Source organism: Macaca mulatta, chromosome 6, assembly GCF_049350105.2.
Source record: "Macaca mulatta isolate MMU2019108-1 chromosome 6, T2T-MMU8v2.0, whole genome shotgun sequence".
Taxonomy (NCBI): domain Eukaryota; kingdom Metazoa; phylum Chordata; class Mammalia; order Primates; family Cercopithecidae; genus Macaca; species Macaca mulatta.
The window spans coordinates 8,922,680-8,938,108 of NC_133411.1; the positions used below are offsets into that span (position 1 = coordinate 8,922,680).

Below are 15,429 nucleotides of genomic sequence, written 5' to 3' on the forward strand. Positions count from 1 at the left end.
CACGGTTAGTTAGAACTCAAATCCAAGCTGTAGGAGTCCTGAACCTAAATTTTTAGCCACTACATTTTATTGCTTTTTGGGAAAGATTCAAATCTGACATTCATCACTAGTGATGAATGAAATATCAGGTAGAACATTCATCCTGAGCTAGCCTACTTCTCTGTAAAATAGGAACAATACCTAAATCAGAAGGCATGTGAGATCCACACAAGCATCATGCTAACATGCTCAGCATGGGCTCAGCACAGTCAGTGAACGATACACAGCAGCTGTCCTTGTCCAAGGTCACAGCACTACTTGGTGGTGAAGTCTGAGTGTCCAACCCCAAAGCTCTGCTACTCCATTTGGCCCTCTTGTCCTCTTCTCCCTTGAAACTGTAACCTGTGATGAGGCAATGAAGGATCCGCAATGAACTAATGATGATTTAATTCATTATTGATATACAATTTAGAAGATCCTCCCTCCAAACACCTCCCCCAAAAACCTACCTAAATTGCTTTTCCATTTCTCTAAATGTTTATTTAAAAAAAGTTCCCATACTAATACATCTTATTAACTAAAGGATTGTTTCTGCCTAATTCTATGTTTATATCCAAAGCACTATACTCTATTTCTCATTGCTCCTTTTCCTTACAGTACACCTCACTTCCACTCATAGAATAGAGATAAAATTTCTTCCTTACATCTGTTAGAAAACAAAAGGTCTCTAAAGAGCAAAATACTTTCATTTAGGAGATAACTATGACAAAATACTTAAAAATAACATTTATTCATTGAATTCCTTTACTGCACATGATCATTTGTTTGATGTATAAAAAGTATCTGTGACACTTGTATTAAATTAAAATTAATTTTACATTTTACCACAATAAATGTATATATAGTGTAAGGAAAACTATAGATGCTTCCAGATCACCAGTCTAGAACATATTCTGCGAAGTGGCTAATTCACATTGTATTCTTCTTTTAATACTGAGTTCCATAAAAATGCAAGTTCTTTCATTGTTTGGGTTCTGAAGCCAGTATTCGTTCTTGTCACCAATGAACAGTGTTTTGAGAAAACAGTTTTCTTTGTAAATATTCCACCAATTCACGTCTTGATTTTAGCATCCCAATCTCATAATAGGGGATCTATAAAGGTAGAAAAGTAAAACTGGTCAAGATCTTTCAAAATCTGAGGTTCCTCTGGCTGTTGGTTACCTTGTTTGTTTCTTACACACTTCCCCACAGCAGAATGTAAGCTCCTGAAAGGCAAATATCCCAACTAGCGGCTTCATCTTGTATCCCCAGTGTCTAGAACAGCGCCTGGCACTGAGAAGGGGCTTGGTAAATATTGGATGAATTAATATGTAAATAAGAATCAGACATGATCTCTTGTTCTCCAGGAGCTCACACCTTGGGTGGCAGGTTAAATTACACAATAAATATAAAAAACAAGCTGTAGGTTGGTGATCTAGTGCTGAGAGGGAGTGGGCATTTCATTAGATGAGGGTGGGGATGCCGACAAACTGCTGGAAGGTAGGTATTCAGAGAGCGGGAAGACGCAGCAGGGACAAAGAGGGAATGAAGAGAGACAGCAGGAGGCTCAGCGAAGGAGAGAGCCTGCTCAGCTGGGAGCAGAGGGGCCAGGTAGTAATCACGTGCCAGGAGCCTGGCTGCAGGCCAGCCATGGAGGGTCTTGAATGTTAAGATGTAGAGAAGTTTTTACTTTATTCTGTAAGCAGTAAAGAAACAATGAAGGCTTCCGAGTACACACTGGCATGATTAGTTTTAGGAATATTCAGCTGGGGATGTGCAAGATGGAGAAAAAAGTCAGCAGATATGAAACCACAGTGCTGCCTAGTATAGACAGCTTAGAGAATTAGGGCAGCTCTCCTTCTCACGCACTGCTGAGCCCTCACATAAGACATTCTTACATTATCTACGGTGAAAATACTTAAAAGGTCTTAAATATCAAGTGTTGGTGAAGCTCCTTATTTTAATGGATTATCATGTCCACTTTTATTTATTAAATCAAGGAGAAATTAAAACAGAACATATATTCCAACAATTGAGTAAGTCTAACAGCAGAGTTAAGCAGAGCTTATAATGAATATAGGTAGGCCCCACTTTTGAAAAATCAAAGCTCTGAAAATTCTGTATTTCAAAATATAAGTCAAGAGATTTAAGCCAAATTACCAACATTGGGATTTAAACTAGACATAAGATCGGTGGTCCACTGACTGGGCTGGCAGACCAGTGAGCACTGTAAAAGTAAATTAAAATGGAGCCTGTGCCTGAAAAATCCCTGAGCAGACCAAGCTAGTTAGGCCTTGAAAATAACCTTAACTTTGTTTAAAAGTGCAAATGTTAAGCAAAATTTAACTTGGGCTATTTCTTGTAAAAGCTTCTACTGGAGAAAAACAGAACTTAAGCTCAACCAGTCAGAAGCATCTCACAAACTAATAATTATATAACTAGGAACCTTCCACAGAATAGTTCAAACAAGGCAGCAAGAACATATAACTGTAACCAATCAAGTAGATTCTTTGTGTAATTGCATTCTTCCTATAAAAGCCTCCCTCTTGTGTTCCCAAGTCATTTTGGGTTTTGTGCTGTCCAATTCAATAACTGCTGTTTGATCAAATTCTTTAAAATTTTACTGTGCCTCAGATTACTTTTTAACAGTAACCTGGAAAAAAAATTCGAATTAGGATTTGCTTTTGGGAAACAAAAAAATAGGTGAAACTCTACCTGAACAACTTGATAACCAAGTAAGCGTAGGTGTCTTTGTTTAATAGCTTCTTTTCCCAGTAAGTGTTTGCTATTGGAACAAAATCTTTTTGGACCATCAATACACAGTGCTATCCTGAAAAATAAAAAAGGAGAAAAAAACTTAATTTTTAAAATAATCTGAAATATTTATTATATATTTTAGTTGCCAAAGTTTATTTGGGATTTGGCTATTACTATGTGCCAATATTATTTTCAAATGAATCATGAATTTGATCTTATGAATATTAATGCTTATAAAATATTACAAAGAATTTCCCGACATAGTATTCTGAAATGTAGTATTTTAATTTCCAGAATCATATCTATTTCTTTCACCTTCTTGAGAAAAAGATACCACTGCTTATTAGCCTCAACAAGTCTTGTAATGCAAAAAACACAATATTTTTCTGTACCTTTCATGGATATCTTCATTAACTGTGAATGGCAATACAAATCCTTCTTCATCTAATTTAATTTCAACATCTGGTAAGAGAAGAAAGGAAAAATTCCTCGTGTGATACCCTCACAAACACTATCTTCCTGTATTCATTCCTTTGCTCTGCTTTGATTCCTTCCATATTGCACTGATCAATTGGACTGAAGGCTGCAAAGTAATGACCACAACCAGACAATGGTGAGAATTTCAATTCAATTGGCTTTATGATCAATCAAGTCAGCCTTAAATTAAGAAAGCTCAATAACACTAAACCACAGAATGGGTTCTGAAGTTATCTGGGGTATGACAAGAACCACGCATGCTTTCTCTTTCCCCTTATAACAGGTGGCAGAGATCCTTCAATCCAGACTGAAGAAAACCCTAGAGTTAAGCCGTGAGACATCTATGCAACTCATAACTTCCATCATTCCAACTTGCAGCGCCTCCATGATAAGTAAAGAAAGCATGCTGCACCCAGACACCTGGTCTGCGAGCACAGAAGCCTTCGCTGTCCTTCCCCTCTGGTAAACTGCAGTTCCTTTCGTAAAGAGAAGAGAAGTGACCATCTGAAGCCTATGAACTGCTGTCCTGTATGAGAAGGCTTTCTTCTCCTCATCAAGTCAGAAGAACTGTAAGGACAGAGGACTTGGAGTCTCTAGTCAGTGCCACCCAGGAGAAATCTCTGTGATGTGGAAATCATTATAAAGGCGCTGTCCAATTTGGCAGCCATGAGCCACATGTGGCTACCGAGCACTTGGAATGTGACTGAGGAATTGAATTTTCTTAAACGTTTAATAACTTAAATTTAAACAGCCACATGGTCTAGTGGCTACTATATTTGGACAGCGCAAGCCTAGGTTATAGTAGTAGCTAACAATTAGTGAGCATTTCCTATGTTCCAGGTACTATTTTATTTAGTGCTTAAATAAGTCTTTGAGGTCACTATTACTATCATTTTACAGAGGAAGAAGCAAGCAGAAAAAGGTTAAATACTCTGCCCAGGACATACGTGGCTAATATGTGTGACTTAAACCCAGACAGTCTTGACGCAACAGCTCTGCTGCTAACCACCTGTTTCAACTTGCCTTCAGGGAAGGGACCATTCCATTTTGCATTTCCAGAGACCTTCTATTACTTTTAAGTCCCATGTATCTCCAAAATCGAACAGGATTCTTAGGTTTAAAACAACAAAACTCCTTATACTACTTACCTACTGTATAACAATAGGGTGTCAACACTTTTGGAGCAAAATATAATTTTGCTCCTAAAAGGTCAATCAGCCCAATCTTCACAGATTTATAAAGCTGAGAATCCATAGGGGTCTCCAGGGAACAGCATGGGGTAACAAATGACTTCACTTGATATTTACGAAGGAGTTTTGGACCCTAAAAAATCATAAGCGCAAACATGAGAAAGAAAAATAAGATATAAAAACTGAGAATAAATTGAAGGTTACCTAGGTAGAAAAGTTTGATATAACACTACTTTATAGGTATGATACTTTTCCAGGAATTGGGACAGGCATCTCTTTCAAAATGACAATGCAAAGTCTATTGTTATAATACAAGTCTAATAGTTCAAAATGTCTTTTATATGTGTTTTTACAGTAGTCACTGGTTACTATAAACAGAAAGAAAAGTAAAGAAGGAAGGTAAAAAAGAGTGAGGAGGGAGTGAGAAGAAACATAATAATGCTAACAGCTCAAGAAACATTTTTAGAACTAAGAATTGTCCCAAGGGTCTTAAGTACACACAACTCAAGTTTTCAACACAGGTTTAATTTCTCTAATCTGAAAATCCAAAGTCCAAAATGCTCCAAAATCTGAAACCTTTTGAGCACAGACAGGCTGCTTAAAGAAGATGCTCATGATGCATTCTGGATTTCAAATTCTTGAATTAGGGATGCTGAACTGGTAAATACAATGAGAATACTTTAAAATGTGAAAAAATCTGAAAGCTGAGACACTTCTGGTCCGGAGCATTTTGGATAAGGGATACTCAGTCTGTAATGGTAAATGTGACATAAGTGACATTCCAATTTAGGAAGAAAAGGATAGCAATCTAATAAACGATGATGGAAAAATGGTTATTTATTTGGAAAATAACTAAACTTCTGTCATCCGTTACACACTCTAATAAATTCCAAGTGGTACAACATGCTGACTATAGTTAATAAGAATGATTGTATGCTTGCAAATGGCTGAGAATACTTTTTTTTTTCTTTTTTTTTTGAGACAGAGTTTCACTCTTGTTGCCCAGGCTGGATACAATGACATGACCTCGGCTCACTGCAACCTCCGCCTCCCGGGTTCCAGCAATTCTCCTGCCTCAGCCTCCAGAGTAGCTGGGACTACAGTTGTGTGCCACCATGCCTGGCTAATTTTCCATATTTTTAGTAGAGACGGGGGTTCACCATGTTAGCAAGGGCTGGTCTTGAACTCCTGACCTCAGGTCATCAAACCGCATTGGCCTCCAAAAGTGCTGCGATTACAGGCATGAGACACCGTGCCCGGCAAGAGTACATTTTAAATATTCTCACCACAAAATAAAATGATAGATATGGAGGTAATATGCATGTTAATTGGTTTGATTTAGCCATTTGACAATGTATACATATTTCAAAACAATATGAACACAATAAGTATATACAACTTTTACTTGTTAATTAGAATACATATACAAATAAATAAAAATTCAATTTTGCTTTTAGATCAAAGATCTAAATAAAATTTAAAAGATATATTTTTTTAAATGTTGTAAAATATTCATGTTCTTAAGTTAGATGGGTAACTTGGAAGTCATAAAAGACATATTCGACTACAGAACATTTAAAAATACATCATAAATAATATTAAAAAGTAATGAAAGAGTATAAATCAGGGGAAAATATGTACAACATTCACAATAGTTAATATCTGTTTTACAATGAGTCCTTAAAGACAAACCATCCAACAGAAATAAATTAAGGTGTAGAAAGCAATTCAAAAGAAATGTAAATGGCCAACACATATTTGGAAATATGCTAAACTTCATTAATGCTCATTAATATGCAACTTAAATATATGATATGATGCCCTCTTTCATGTCGTTGAGTAACACAAATTAAAGAGACTACTAACACACTGCAATAGAAGTGGAGGAGACATGGCCATCTTCATTCATTGCTGGGGAAATGTGATATCTGTACTATTAGGGAAAAAAATTATGTCATTATCCATCAAAAATTAATCCAGTGATCACATTTTTAGGAATCTAGTTTATTATGAAAAAAACCAAAAAGGCTCTAGTATGACAGGATTTGCAAGAATGTTTATTATAGCATTCTTGATAGAGACAAAAGTTGCAAAAAACCTCCAAGTGCATTGATAGTAGAATAGTAGAATAAACACCATGAAATATCATGTCTTTCTAAAAAGAAGCATGTGATCTGTATGCACGGGCCTCAAGGGATGGCCATGATATACTGGACATAAAAGCAAAGTATACTTTGATTAGTCAGTCTCATTCCTTGAAAAGAGAAAAAAAAACAGACAGTGTTTATGTATCTGTATACATTTAGGCACAGAAACTGCTTTTAATACTATTCCTTTAGAAATGGTAAGAGATTGGGATTAACTATTACTTATCTTTATATAACTTAGTACCGTCTAAGCTGTTTTTAAAAAGCGGTATTTTTCCATTCTTATTACCTTATTTCAAAAATCAGATACTCTAAACTAAGATTCAGAGTCAAGTAGAGAGAAGCGGAGAGAGAATATTATAGTCTGGTGCACTATTTCTGATTCTACATAAGGAATGTGACAGATAATAGGATAAATCATTTTAGGTCTTTATGGGAAGAGCAAACTAGGTAAACTAAACTCTATTAGACAAAAGTGAAATTTCTGGCTTGGCTTAACAATGTACTGTACTTGCAAATAATTTAGGTATTTGTGCAGTCCAGACATTCACACTTTGATAACAAACAGCTATGGGAAACCTAGTAGTAAAGCTAGTAGTAAAACCCTGTAAAACCTTCAGAGAGAATGGAGAAATACTGTAACTCACGTGCCTGCAGCACTTGATAAAACCTCCTAAGAAATCTTACACAGCAGGAAACTGTTCCTTCAAGAACAAGAACACGAAAATGGGGTCAATTTATCAAAGAAAAGCCTATCTGGTGGCAACTAACTCCAAATAAATGAAATTCTGCTTTTTCAGGAGGTTACCGAGACAGATCAAAAGCAAAGGAACTTAATAGGAAACTACCCATAGGGAAATAAAGCCACATACAGTTCATGCTTTTACCTTATAGAAAGGGCATTCTAGGACTGCGGTTAAGAAAAGTTGGGTCAGTCGTGCCCGACTCAATCTGTCCAAATGAGATTCTTCACCTAAAACAGAAAGCATCCCAGTCACAGTTATGTCTGAATTGAGGTATGTATGAGAGAACATCATGAACATTCAACACCAATTTACACACTCCAGACAGAAGTATTGTACTTTTAAATGACACTATGAAATGAACTTGTTAGAAATAATTCTGCCCTCCTCTTGCCACCAATGAAATTGGCTTCCAAGAACCCAGCTCCTAGCTACCGAGTACAATTAAAAGAAAGAAAATATGTTCACAGAATTAGTGGAAATTTCCTTTAACTATGGAGTTCCGGAAATATGTGGGTGGCCTTGGTTCGAGATGAACGATGCCATCCTCTCAAAAAAAAAAAAAAAAAAAAAAAAAATACAGTTGCTCACTCATCAAAAGTTCTAACATGTTAATGTGGCTATTTCCACTACCATCACTGTATCTCCTAAGAATGCTGCAATTTCTCAGATAAGGCAAAAGTCAGTTTATCTGAGACAGCTTTCCTCCCTTTATACGAGTTCCTAGCATGCTTTAACTCTGTGTTTATGCCAGCATCTGTCAATTTCAGGTCTCATCTTCAGATCACTATGGAAGAAAAACTAAAGGCAACACACTGCCTTTATATGTGACTTGAAACCACTGCCAATTCAAAGGTTAACTTTTTCCAACTGTCAGAATTTATAACCAACTCACCTTGCAGCCGTTGAAGGAAAAAAGGGTTGAATATTTTTGCCATAAAGTTGACTGGATGGCATTCATTCAGTGAACATGAATGAAGAAGTTTCAATAATGTTTCAGGTGGAAAATAATCGAAATGAGTGAATAGCACATTTTCCAGCTTTCTAAATAAAGCAGAGGCATTTGGTGGCAAATAATTGAGTTTCCCAAATGGTTCCATTAATGCAGAAATCTGACTAGGTGAAAATTTTTCTGATTGGCAAACAAAAGTTTCTGCCACTGCATTGAGGATGGGTTTTGAAAGAATCCGTTTTCTACCGCAGTACTCCATGACTCCGCAGACAACTTCAGGATCCAACGTGAGGCACACCGCAGCTACACGATTCTCTAGGGCTTTTGTAAAAAATCTGTCATGGTACCCAAAATACATGAACGCCTCCAAGACTCTCCTAAGCTCCTCGTTAGTGAAATATGGGACATGTCTCACGACATATCTGCCCAATTTTATGATCAGAGGAAATGCTTGACTTTGATCAAGAACCACCAGGGCAGTGAGCATTTGGCTAATCAATTTAGGACTCAGGTTGGAAACTATTGAAGGGGAAAAGTTGTTTATCTTATTTAAAAATGTTTGGTGTTCATCCACTTTTTCAGCACATGCCTGCAAGATTCTATAAAGGGCCACAATATCCTCTGGGGTAAATGTTTCCAATTTTTCACCTTGCAGTTGATTTATAATCAGTTCTAGTGTCACACAACCCGAACTGTGCAGTCTAATCAGACTCTCCCCAAGAACACAAAGATTGGGAACTTCCAGGCCACCTTTTTTGAGACGATTTTGGCATTCTGCCACCAGGTTCAGTAACAGGCTACTTTGAGGATCCACATGCAACAGAATCAGAGCTTGCAAAGCAGTCACCAAAGTAGTGTTTGACAGCTGTGAGGGTTCCTTTTCCAACTGAAAGCATAAAGCTTGAAAGATGCTATTCTCCAGTATTTCTTTTGGCAACCCTTGATCACCATCCTTTTTTTCCACTTCACAAATTCGTTGTAAAGCTCCTGCTGCCATAGTGTCAGGCAGGGTTTCCATCGTGCTTATAAAACTTAGCACTTCTTCTGATGAAGTCAAGTTGCTCAGTCTCTTGTAAAACGTCTGACTCTCCCCATTTTTAACATTTTGTTCAAGCCTGACCCAGTCAGATATTTGAGAGAATACTGGCCCACTGAGTGGATGAAGGTCATTTCCATTTTTCGAATTAAACTTTTTACAATGGGCATGATGGAACCTGATCCTGAAAGGCTCAGGTTGTCGTGAACAGAACCAAGGGCACAGGCGCTCCTTGACTACCTTGTGAACACGATTTAGAGGTTGACTTTTCAAAGCAGCTCCATGCATCCGAAAATCAGATAAACGATAAAGGTTCTTCCTCAAGGTGATTAATGCCATGCCATCAGATTCTCAATTTGATAACTAAATTAAAACATTTAAAAAGACAAGGTTAAATACATTGAGAACATGATTGACCCAACATCAATGTTGAAACTACAAACGAGTACCAGGAAAAAAAAAAAAAAAGGATGGATAACATATAAACACCAGAGGAGCAAGGTCTCTGCATCCTAGAATTAGAAAAGTGGCTGACATCCAACAGTAACAATCGTTACTACTTGCTAAACACTTTCTATTAACTTACACAGATTAAGTACCTTTACCATCATTTTACATGAGGTAGAAGTTGAAGAGCAAAGTTACTTTGCCCAGTTTATGCAGGTGGTTAAGTGGCAGAGCTAAGGTTCAAACTCAGGCAATGTAGCTCTTAAGGGTGGCCCTTAAATGTTGGTTGAAGGAAGAAATTGCATTTGAATAGAAATCAAACAAAGAATAGGTAAAGTGGATGAAATTACGCGAGGTTAGAGCAAGGCAAGAGTAAAAACGCGCTGGAAAGGCCCTAAGCTGTTGGTTTCCCCTCGGTGTCAGGAGACAGGGTTGAGGGAAAGGGTCTACGTCGGCAATGGAAACAAAGTAGGAAAAGAAAAAGCACAACATAGACCAATGAAGGGAGAAGGTGTGGCGGCCGGTCCAGATCTAAAGACGCCGCGGGAGGATTTGGGAACACGAGTGTGCAGGACAGACAGGCGTGATGCCCCGGGGCGCGTCTTCCTAGGAATGAAAGGGACCCGCGGGCCGAGCACCCCCAAAACTCGGCGCCCCGGGGACCTGCGCTGAGACACGGGCAGGGTGGCGCAGCCTGAGGAGAAAGCCGATAAGGTCTGTGACACCCAGCCGGAGAGACCGCGTGGACACCTACCGCCCTCCGCCCGCCAATCACTCCGGGTGGCCGCGGAAGCGCCTGGGCGTCGTGGGCCACCGTAGTAAACGCGGGGCGGGGCAGGGCGGGGCGGGGCGGGAGCACGACTCACAGCCGCGCAATGTGATTGGTCCAGGTCCCCTTCGGAACTTCCTATTGGTCCTAGGTACGGAGCATGGGCACTACGGCAGTGCGCACGGGCGCAGCGTTGGTGGAAGTCGCGCTGTGCAGGTGTGTCTTCGGGTGGCGCGGCGCAGGTAAAAGCGCTGGTGGCTACGGTTTCCGGATTCCGGCCGCTGGCCCCGTACTAATCCCGAGGGAACGGCGGCCCGGGCCGGGGAGCGGGGGAGGCAGCCGGCTTGCGCCCATGGTTCCCACACCCCTCGAGCTCCGGGGGTCGCCGCGGGGGCGGGCTCGGCCTCGGGCTGGGGCTTGGCCTTGGCCTTGGTTTCCCCGGAAGCGCGTCCCGGAGATCGGCGTCGATCTCTGCGCGCGGGGGCTCCTGGGTGGTGTGGGGCCTCTCCGCCTGTTCTGCCTTTGGTTCCAGGCACTTTCTAGGACTAGGGAAACCGCACTCGGGGACGCGGGGAACGGGGGAACGTGTCGGGTTGGGGCGGCGCTCTCCGGGGAACCGGGGATTTTCCGAGAGCCCACCTGGCGGGACGCGGCAGTGAGCTCTGCCCACCGCCTCCGCGCCGCCCCTGGGGCTGCTGGGGCTCCGGCCTCCTTTGAGAGTAGTGGGAACGTGGTGCCGGGTTGTGGCGCAGTAGCAGGGCTGAGGGGTTGATTGATCCTGGGAAGTCCTCAGGATGTGTGTGTTTCATGGGAAGTGATAGAAATTTTAGCTGTAGTAAGATTTTCATCATCGTTTCCGCCGTTTTCTGTGAGCTGTAAACGTGTAGTGTTTTCATATTGTTCATTTACTCTTTCAGATAACTTGTCGAGTACCTGTTTTGTGCCAGGTGCCGTTCTGGGCGGTTCATTCACGAAAAGCCAATATTTTGGTTTGGGTTTCAGTTTAAATCTGTCTCCACAAATTGACAGCCCACCAGTTTTAGCCATTAGATGAGTAAGGAAAAAAAAATCTGTGAGTATCGTTTGTGTTACTGCTACTTATCTCTTCAGGAAAAACATGTGTTAGTAAAATGTTTTAAGTGGATTGGAAGTATTTTTTCTTTATATGCACCTGTATGTAATATGCCCATACACTCACGTATTTTTGATTTCCATTAAATACAAAAAAGGTAACTGATGTGCTTCAGTTACCTTTAGTACTATGATTAGTTTCTTTAGCATTAGAATCAAATAGGAACCAAGAATCCTATCATTTTAATATAATTTTTGCTTTTATATTTTTTAAGAAAGGGGACACCAAAATATATTTAAGACTGTTGGGAATGACACTGTGCCTCAAGTTTTGTTCAGGTTCTTTTCTTGTGCCACATCCTTTTTCAGGTAGGTGGTAAAAGTCTCATTTTTAGGATAGAGGAGCTGTGGTACAGGTCATTTGGGAAGCTTGCCTACAGGGTTGCACTTAGGAACCACAGATTCAAACCCAAGTAGTTCCGAGCCGATAGTCTGATCTCTGAGCCATGGAATTAGAGTTTCATTCCTACACTCTCCTTAATTCGATGAATTCTTATTTAGGCTCATTTAAGATTAGTGCCAAAAACAAATTTAGAAAAGGCTATTTCATATTACGTTTGGGTATTGTTGCATTGTTTCTTAAAGATTGAGGGAGAATCAATACCTTTAGGTTGTTACTATTTCATTAAAAACAGGATCTCTCTTTTTTCCCCCATTTTTCAGTTTCACCGTTACATGCCGTGAAGTGATGAGGAGGTTTCTGTTACTCTATGCTACACAGCAGGGACAGGCAAAGGCCATCGCGGAAGAAATATGTGAGCAAGCTGTGGTCCATGGATTTTCTGCAGATCTGCACTGTATTAGTGAATCCAGTAAGGTTAGAGCTGTTACAATGGATTTTTACCGTTTTGTGCTTTGAAGAATTTTGGTTGGGAAGTGATGTTTATGAAAAAATAAAGGACACTAAATACCACCAGATAGTCCTTGTTTTTTAACAGAAATTTGTTTGTTCAGTGGTATGGTAAGATATCACCAGCATTTTTTTTTTTATATATAAAAGTGTGCAGTTGAATTAGACTAAATGGTCTCAAAATTGAAACAAGTAACAACTCCTTCACTGTAAATGACAGAAGTAGCATATGCTGTGTCTGTTTCACAGGGTGGCTGTGAGAACAAGTGAGATGTGTGTTTGCCTGCTCAGGTGTGCTTTCCATCTGTTGAATCTCAGTGCCCCATTTTTTTCCCCAAAAGAAAGGCCTTGCCATTCGTGTTAGAGTTCCTCCTGATCAAGGACCGCTTAGATTCTTTTGTGAAATAGAATTTAAAGTAGTAGTGTAAGGATCTGGAAAACACTTGGCTGCTTCGTCAGGGACTAGTTGTTTACGTTCAGTCTCTGCAGAAGTTCCTACCTTAGGGTATTTGCAACTTTACAATCATATGTTCTTTTAGTTTGCTGCCTCCAGATTATACCATTTCAGACAATTCAGGTGATAACAGTTGGCAGGGCCTTTATACCACAAGCTGATTTGCCAGCCACTAAGCGGTTAAAGTTCACTTCAACACTGCAGAGACTGCCCTGCCAGTGCTCTCTCACTCAAATGCACAACCCCCTCTGGCCTTTCCTGAGACTCTAGGTCAGACCACTAGACTGTGTGCAGCTTAAGTGAATTATAAACCCAGCTCATGGAAGGAAACCCACCTGGTTCCATTATGCAGCCCTGCCATGGTGACTTTGGCCACCAGAGAAAAGGGAGCTTCCTGGAGAAGACCGCCAGTCAGCAGACTGTCATTCTGCAATAACTTCAGTTCACATTGCAGTGCCACATGATGAAATACCTGAATCTGTTACTTTGGACAAAACCAAAGCCATCAATATCATAAAACTAGTCCTGATTTGGCTCCTTGTGGTTGACCTCAGTAAGGTGATCAGCAGGTGTTTTGACAGTCAGATGAATGGTGAATTTTTATTATTATTATTTTTTTAACACCAAGTTAGTCATGCTGTTTGTCCTCCCTGGCTGATGGTTTCCTCTAGCTGTTCATAATCTAATCTCTTTCCTAGTTCACATAGTCCTTTTCAAGATGACTTTACTTATACAAACTCTGTATGCAGAGTTTAACACACAACTTATATAGAGTCTTGGAAGCATTAAATGCCTTGGTAAAAAGTTAGCTCAAGTCATTACCTCTTTTATCAGCATGAAAAATAAGGTGAATTATTTGGAGCCAAATTAGATGGTGTTCATGGGCAGTAGAGCTTGTGGAGTCCTTATAAGACAAGGAAGTGCTCTGTTTGAATTATTTAAATTTACACGAGAATGAGAAGAAACTTGATTTGTAAGAGTTTATAGCTCAGCTTATAGCTAATGATATTCTCAGAGTTAAAACAGTGAAATGCTCTATTTGAAATGTTTAAACTTACGTGAGTATAAGAATAAACTTGATTTGTAACAGTTTATAGCTGAGCTTATAGCTAATGATATTCTCAGCTCTCGGGAAACCTGAAGGAATGAGGAGCGGTTCTTGATAGCCAGCTCCCTGATTTAGAAGGAGTGACACTCTTAATTTCCCAGTTTTAAAATGCCCTGTTGTCTCTCTGCCTTAGTGTCACATGCAGTACACATGGCTGGTTTTATATTTTGCTGAAGATCTCAGAGCTGTGGTGTTTTTATTGCTGTCTTTCTTTACCACAGTATTCTACTTGTTGCTTCTTTGTCTTGCCATTTTAATCCTGAGTGCTTATGTATCAGTTCTCTTTACTTCGAGTCTCCCCATCCCCATTTTAACACCTCTTCCCTTGCTTTTTTTTTACTTTCTTATGAAAAGACGTTTCCACCCAGTTAGCTGCTGTTCCTCCTTGGCAGCTCATCACAGTGCCTCATTTTGGCTCTTAGCAGTGCTGACTTGCCTTGCAGATTAGAGCTCATGTTAATGTTTGGCCCATGACTTGGTGGCAAAGAATTGACTATATCCTATTTCCTCTGATTTTTCTAAAAATGAAGGACCGGACTAGATGGAAACCTGGGATGGGTCCTGTCTGTGCCTTTCTGGTCCCTGCCTCTCCTATACCACATGAAGAGAAAGACATGTTAATCCCCCAACCTCTTGAGCATCAGCAAAACAGACGCGTGGTTTCCTTGAATGACATCCTGCATTAGGCAACTTGATTAAGCTGAGAGCACGTAGTCACTGGACTGGTCATCTCAAAAAACCTGGCAAGGAGGAAAATTGAAATACAAGACAGGAAACTAAGCTGATTGCTTTGCTGCTGTGTTAAATCAAAACTGCATGCAGTGTTAGGTCCCTGACTTGATATCCTTGTTTTGTAGTATGATCTAAAAACCGAAACAGCTCCTCTTGTTGTTGTGGTTTCTACCACGGGCACCGGAGACCCACCCGACACAGCCCGCAAGTTTGTTAAGGAAATACAGAACCAAACACTGCCGGTTGATTTGTTTGCTCACCTGCGGTATGGGTTACTGGGTAATGGACTCTTTCTTCTGATCTTAGTATAGTATACTGTTGTTATCTCTGGTATCTGAATTATCTTTCGGAACTATGAAGTGTGATCATAGAGGTTTTGTCCTTTTTATGTAAATATTATATGTGTGTATATATAAATGTATGTAATGTGCTACCTTTTCTGAATCTTCCCCAGACTGAACTCAGAGCCACACCTCTGCAGAACCTCTTGAGTAGCATTTTAATTAAGGGTGCACCTCAGATGCAACCATGAAACATTTTCAGAGTAGCAGTGGCTGGGCCTCATCCTAAACCTACTGAAACAGTCGTTGAAGACGCAACTTCTCAGGCCATTCCTCT

At 40.0% G+C, this 15,429-nt stretch overlaps 2 protein-coding genes across 5 annotated transcripts in view; one reads left to right on the plus strand and one right to left on the minus strand.

Moving 5' to 3' along the window:
• Positions 1-750: 750 nt before the first annotated feature.
• FASTKD3 (FAST kinase domains 3) lies at positions 751-10,561 on the minus strand. 2 transcript variants are annotated; one of them, XR_001445164.3, is made up of 7 exons: positions 10,522-10,561; positions 8,228-9,683; positions 7,477-7,562; positions 4,401-4,575; positions 3,168-3,358; positions 2,734-2,848; positions 751-1,131 (listed from the first exon to the last, which is right to left on the minus strand). XR_001445164.3 is itself a non-coding variant. In XM_015139719.3 (7 exons), exons 2-7 carry the CDS (start codon positions 9,657-9,659, stop codon positions 1,036-1,038), a joined length of 1,974 nt encoding a protein of 657 aa, XP_014995205.3. In that variant the 5' UTR covers positions 9,660-9,683; positions 10,522-10,561; the 3' UTR covers positions 751-1,035. The 2 variants fall into 2 exon arrangements, 1 of the variants encoding a protein (XP_014995205.3); XM_015139719.3 differs by having other exon boundaries at positions 3,168-3,237.
• Positions 10,562-10,710: 149 nt separating this feature from the next.
• MTRR (5-methyltetrahydrofolate-homocysteine methyltransferase reductase) overlaps positions 10,711-15,429 on the plus strand; it is a 31,321-nt gene continuing 26,602 nt past the window's right edge. The window contains exons 1-3 of one of the 3 annotated variants that reach the window (XM_078004602.1): positions 10,711-10,778; positions 12,331-12,484; positions 14,937-15,090. In XM_078004602.1, the coding sequence (XP_077860728.1) occupies positions 12,356-12,484; positions 14,937-15,090 (283 nt within the window). In that variant the 5' untranslated portion in view covers positions 10,711-10,778; positions 12,331-12,355. Of the gene's footprint in view, positions 10,779-11,453; positions 11,609-12,330; positions 12,485-14,936; positions 15,091-15,429 lie in introns of those variants that run through there. The other 2 variants (XM_078004603.1, XM_015139722.3) reach the window with 2 other exon arrangements.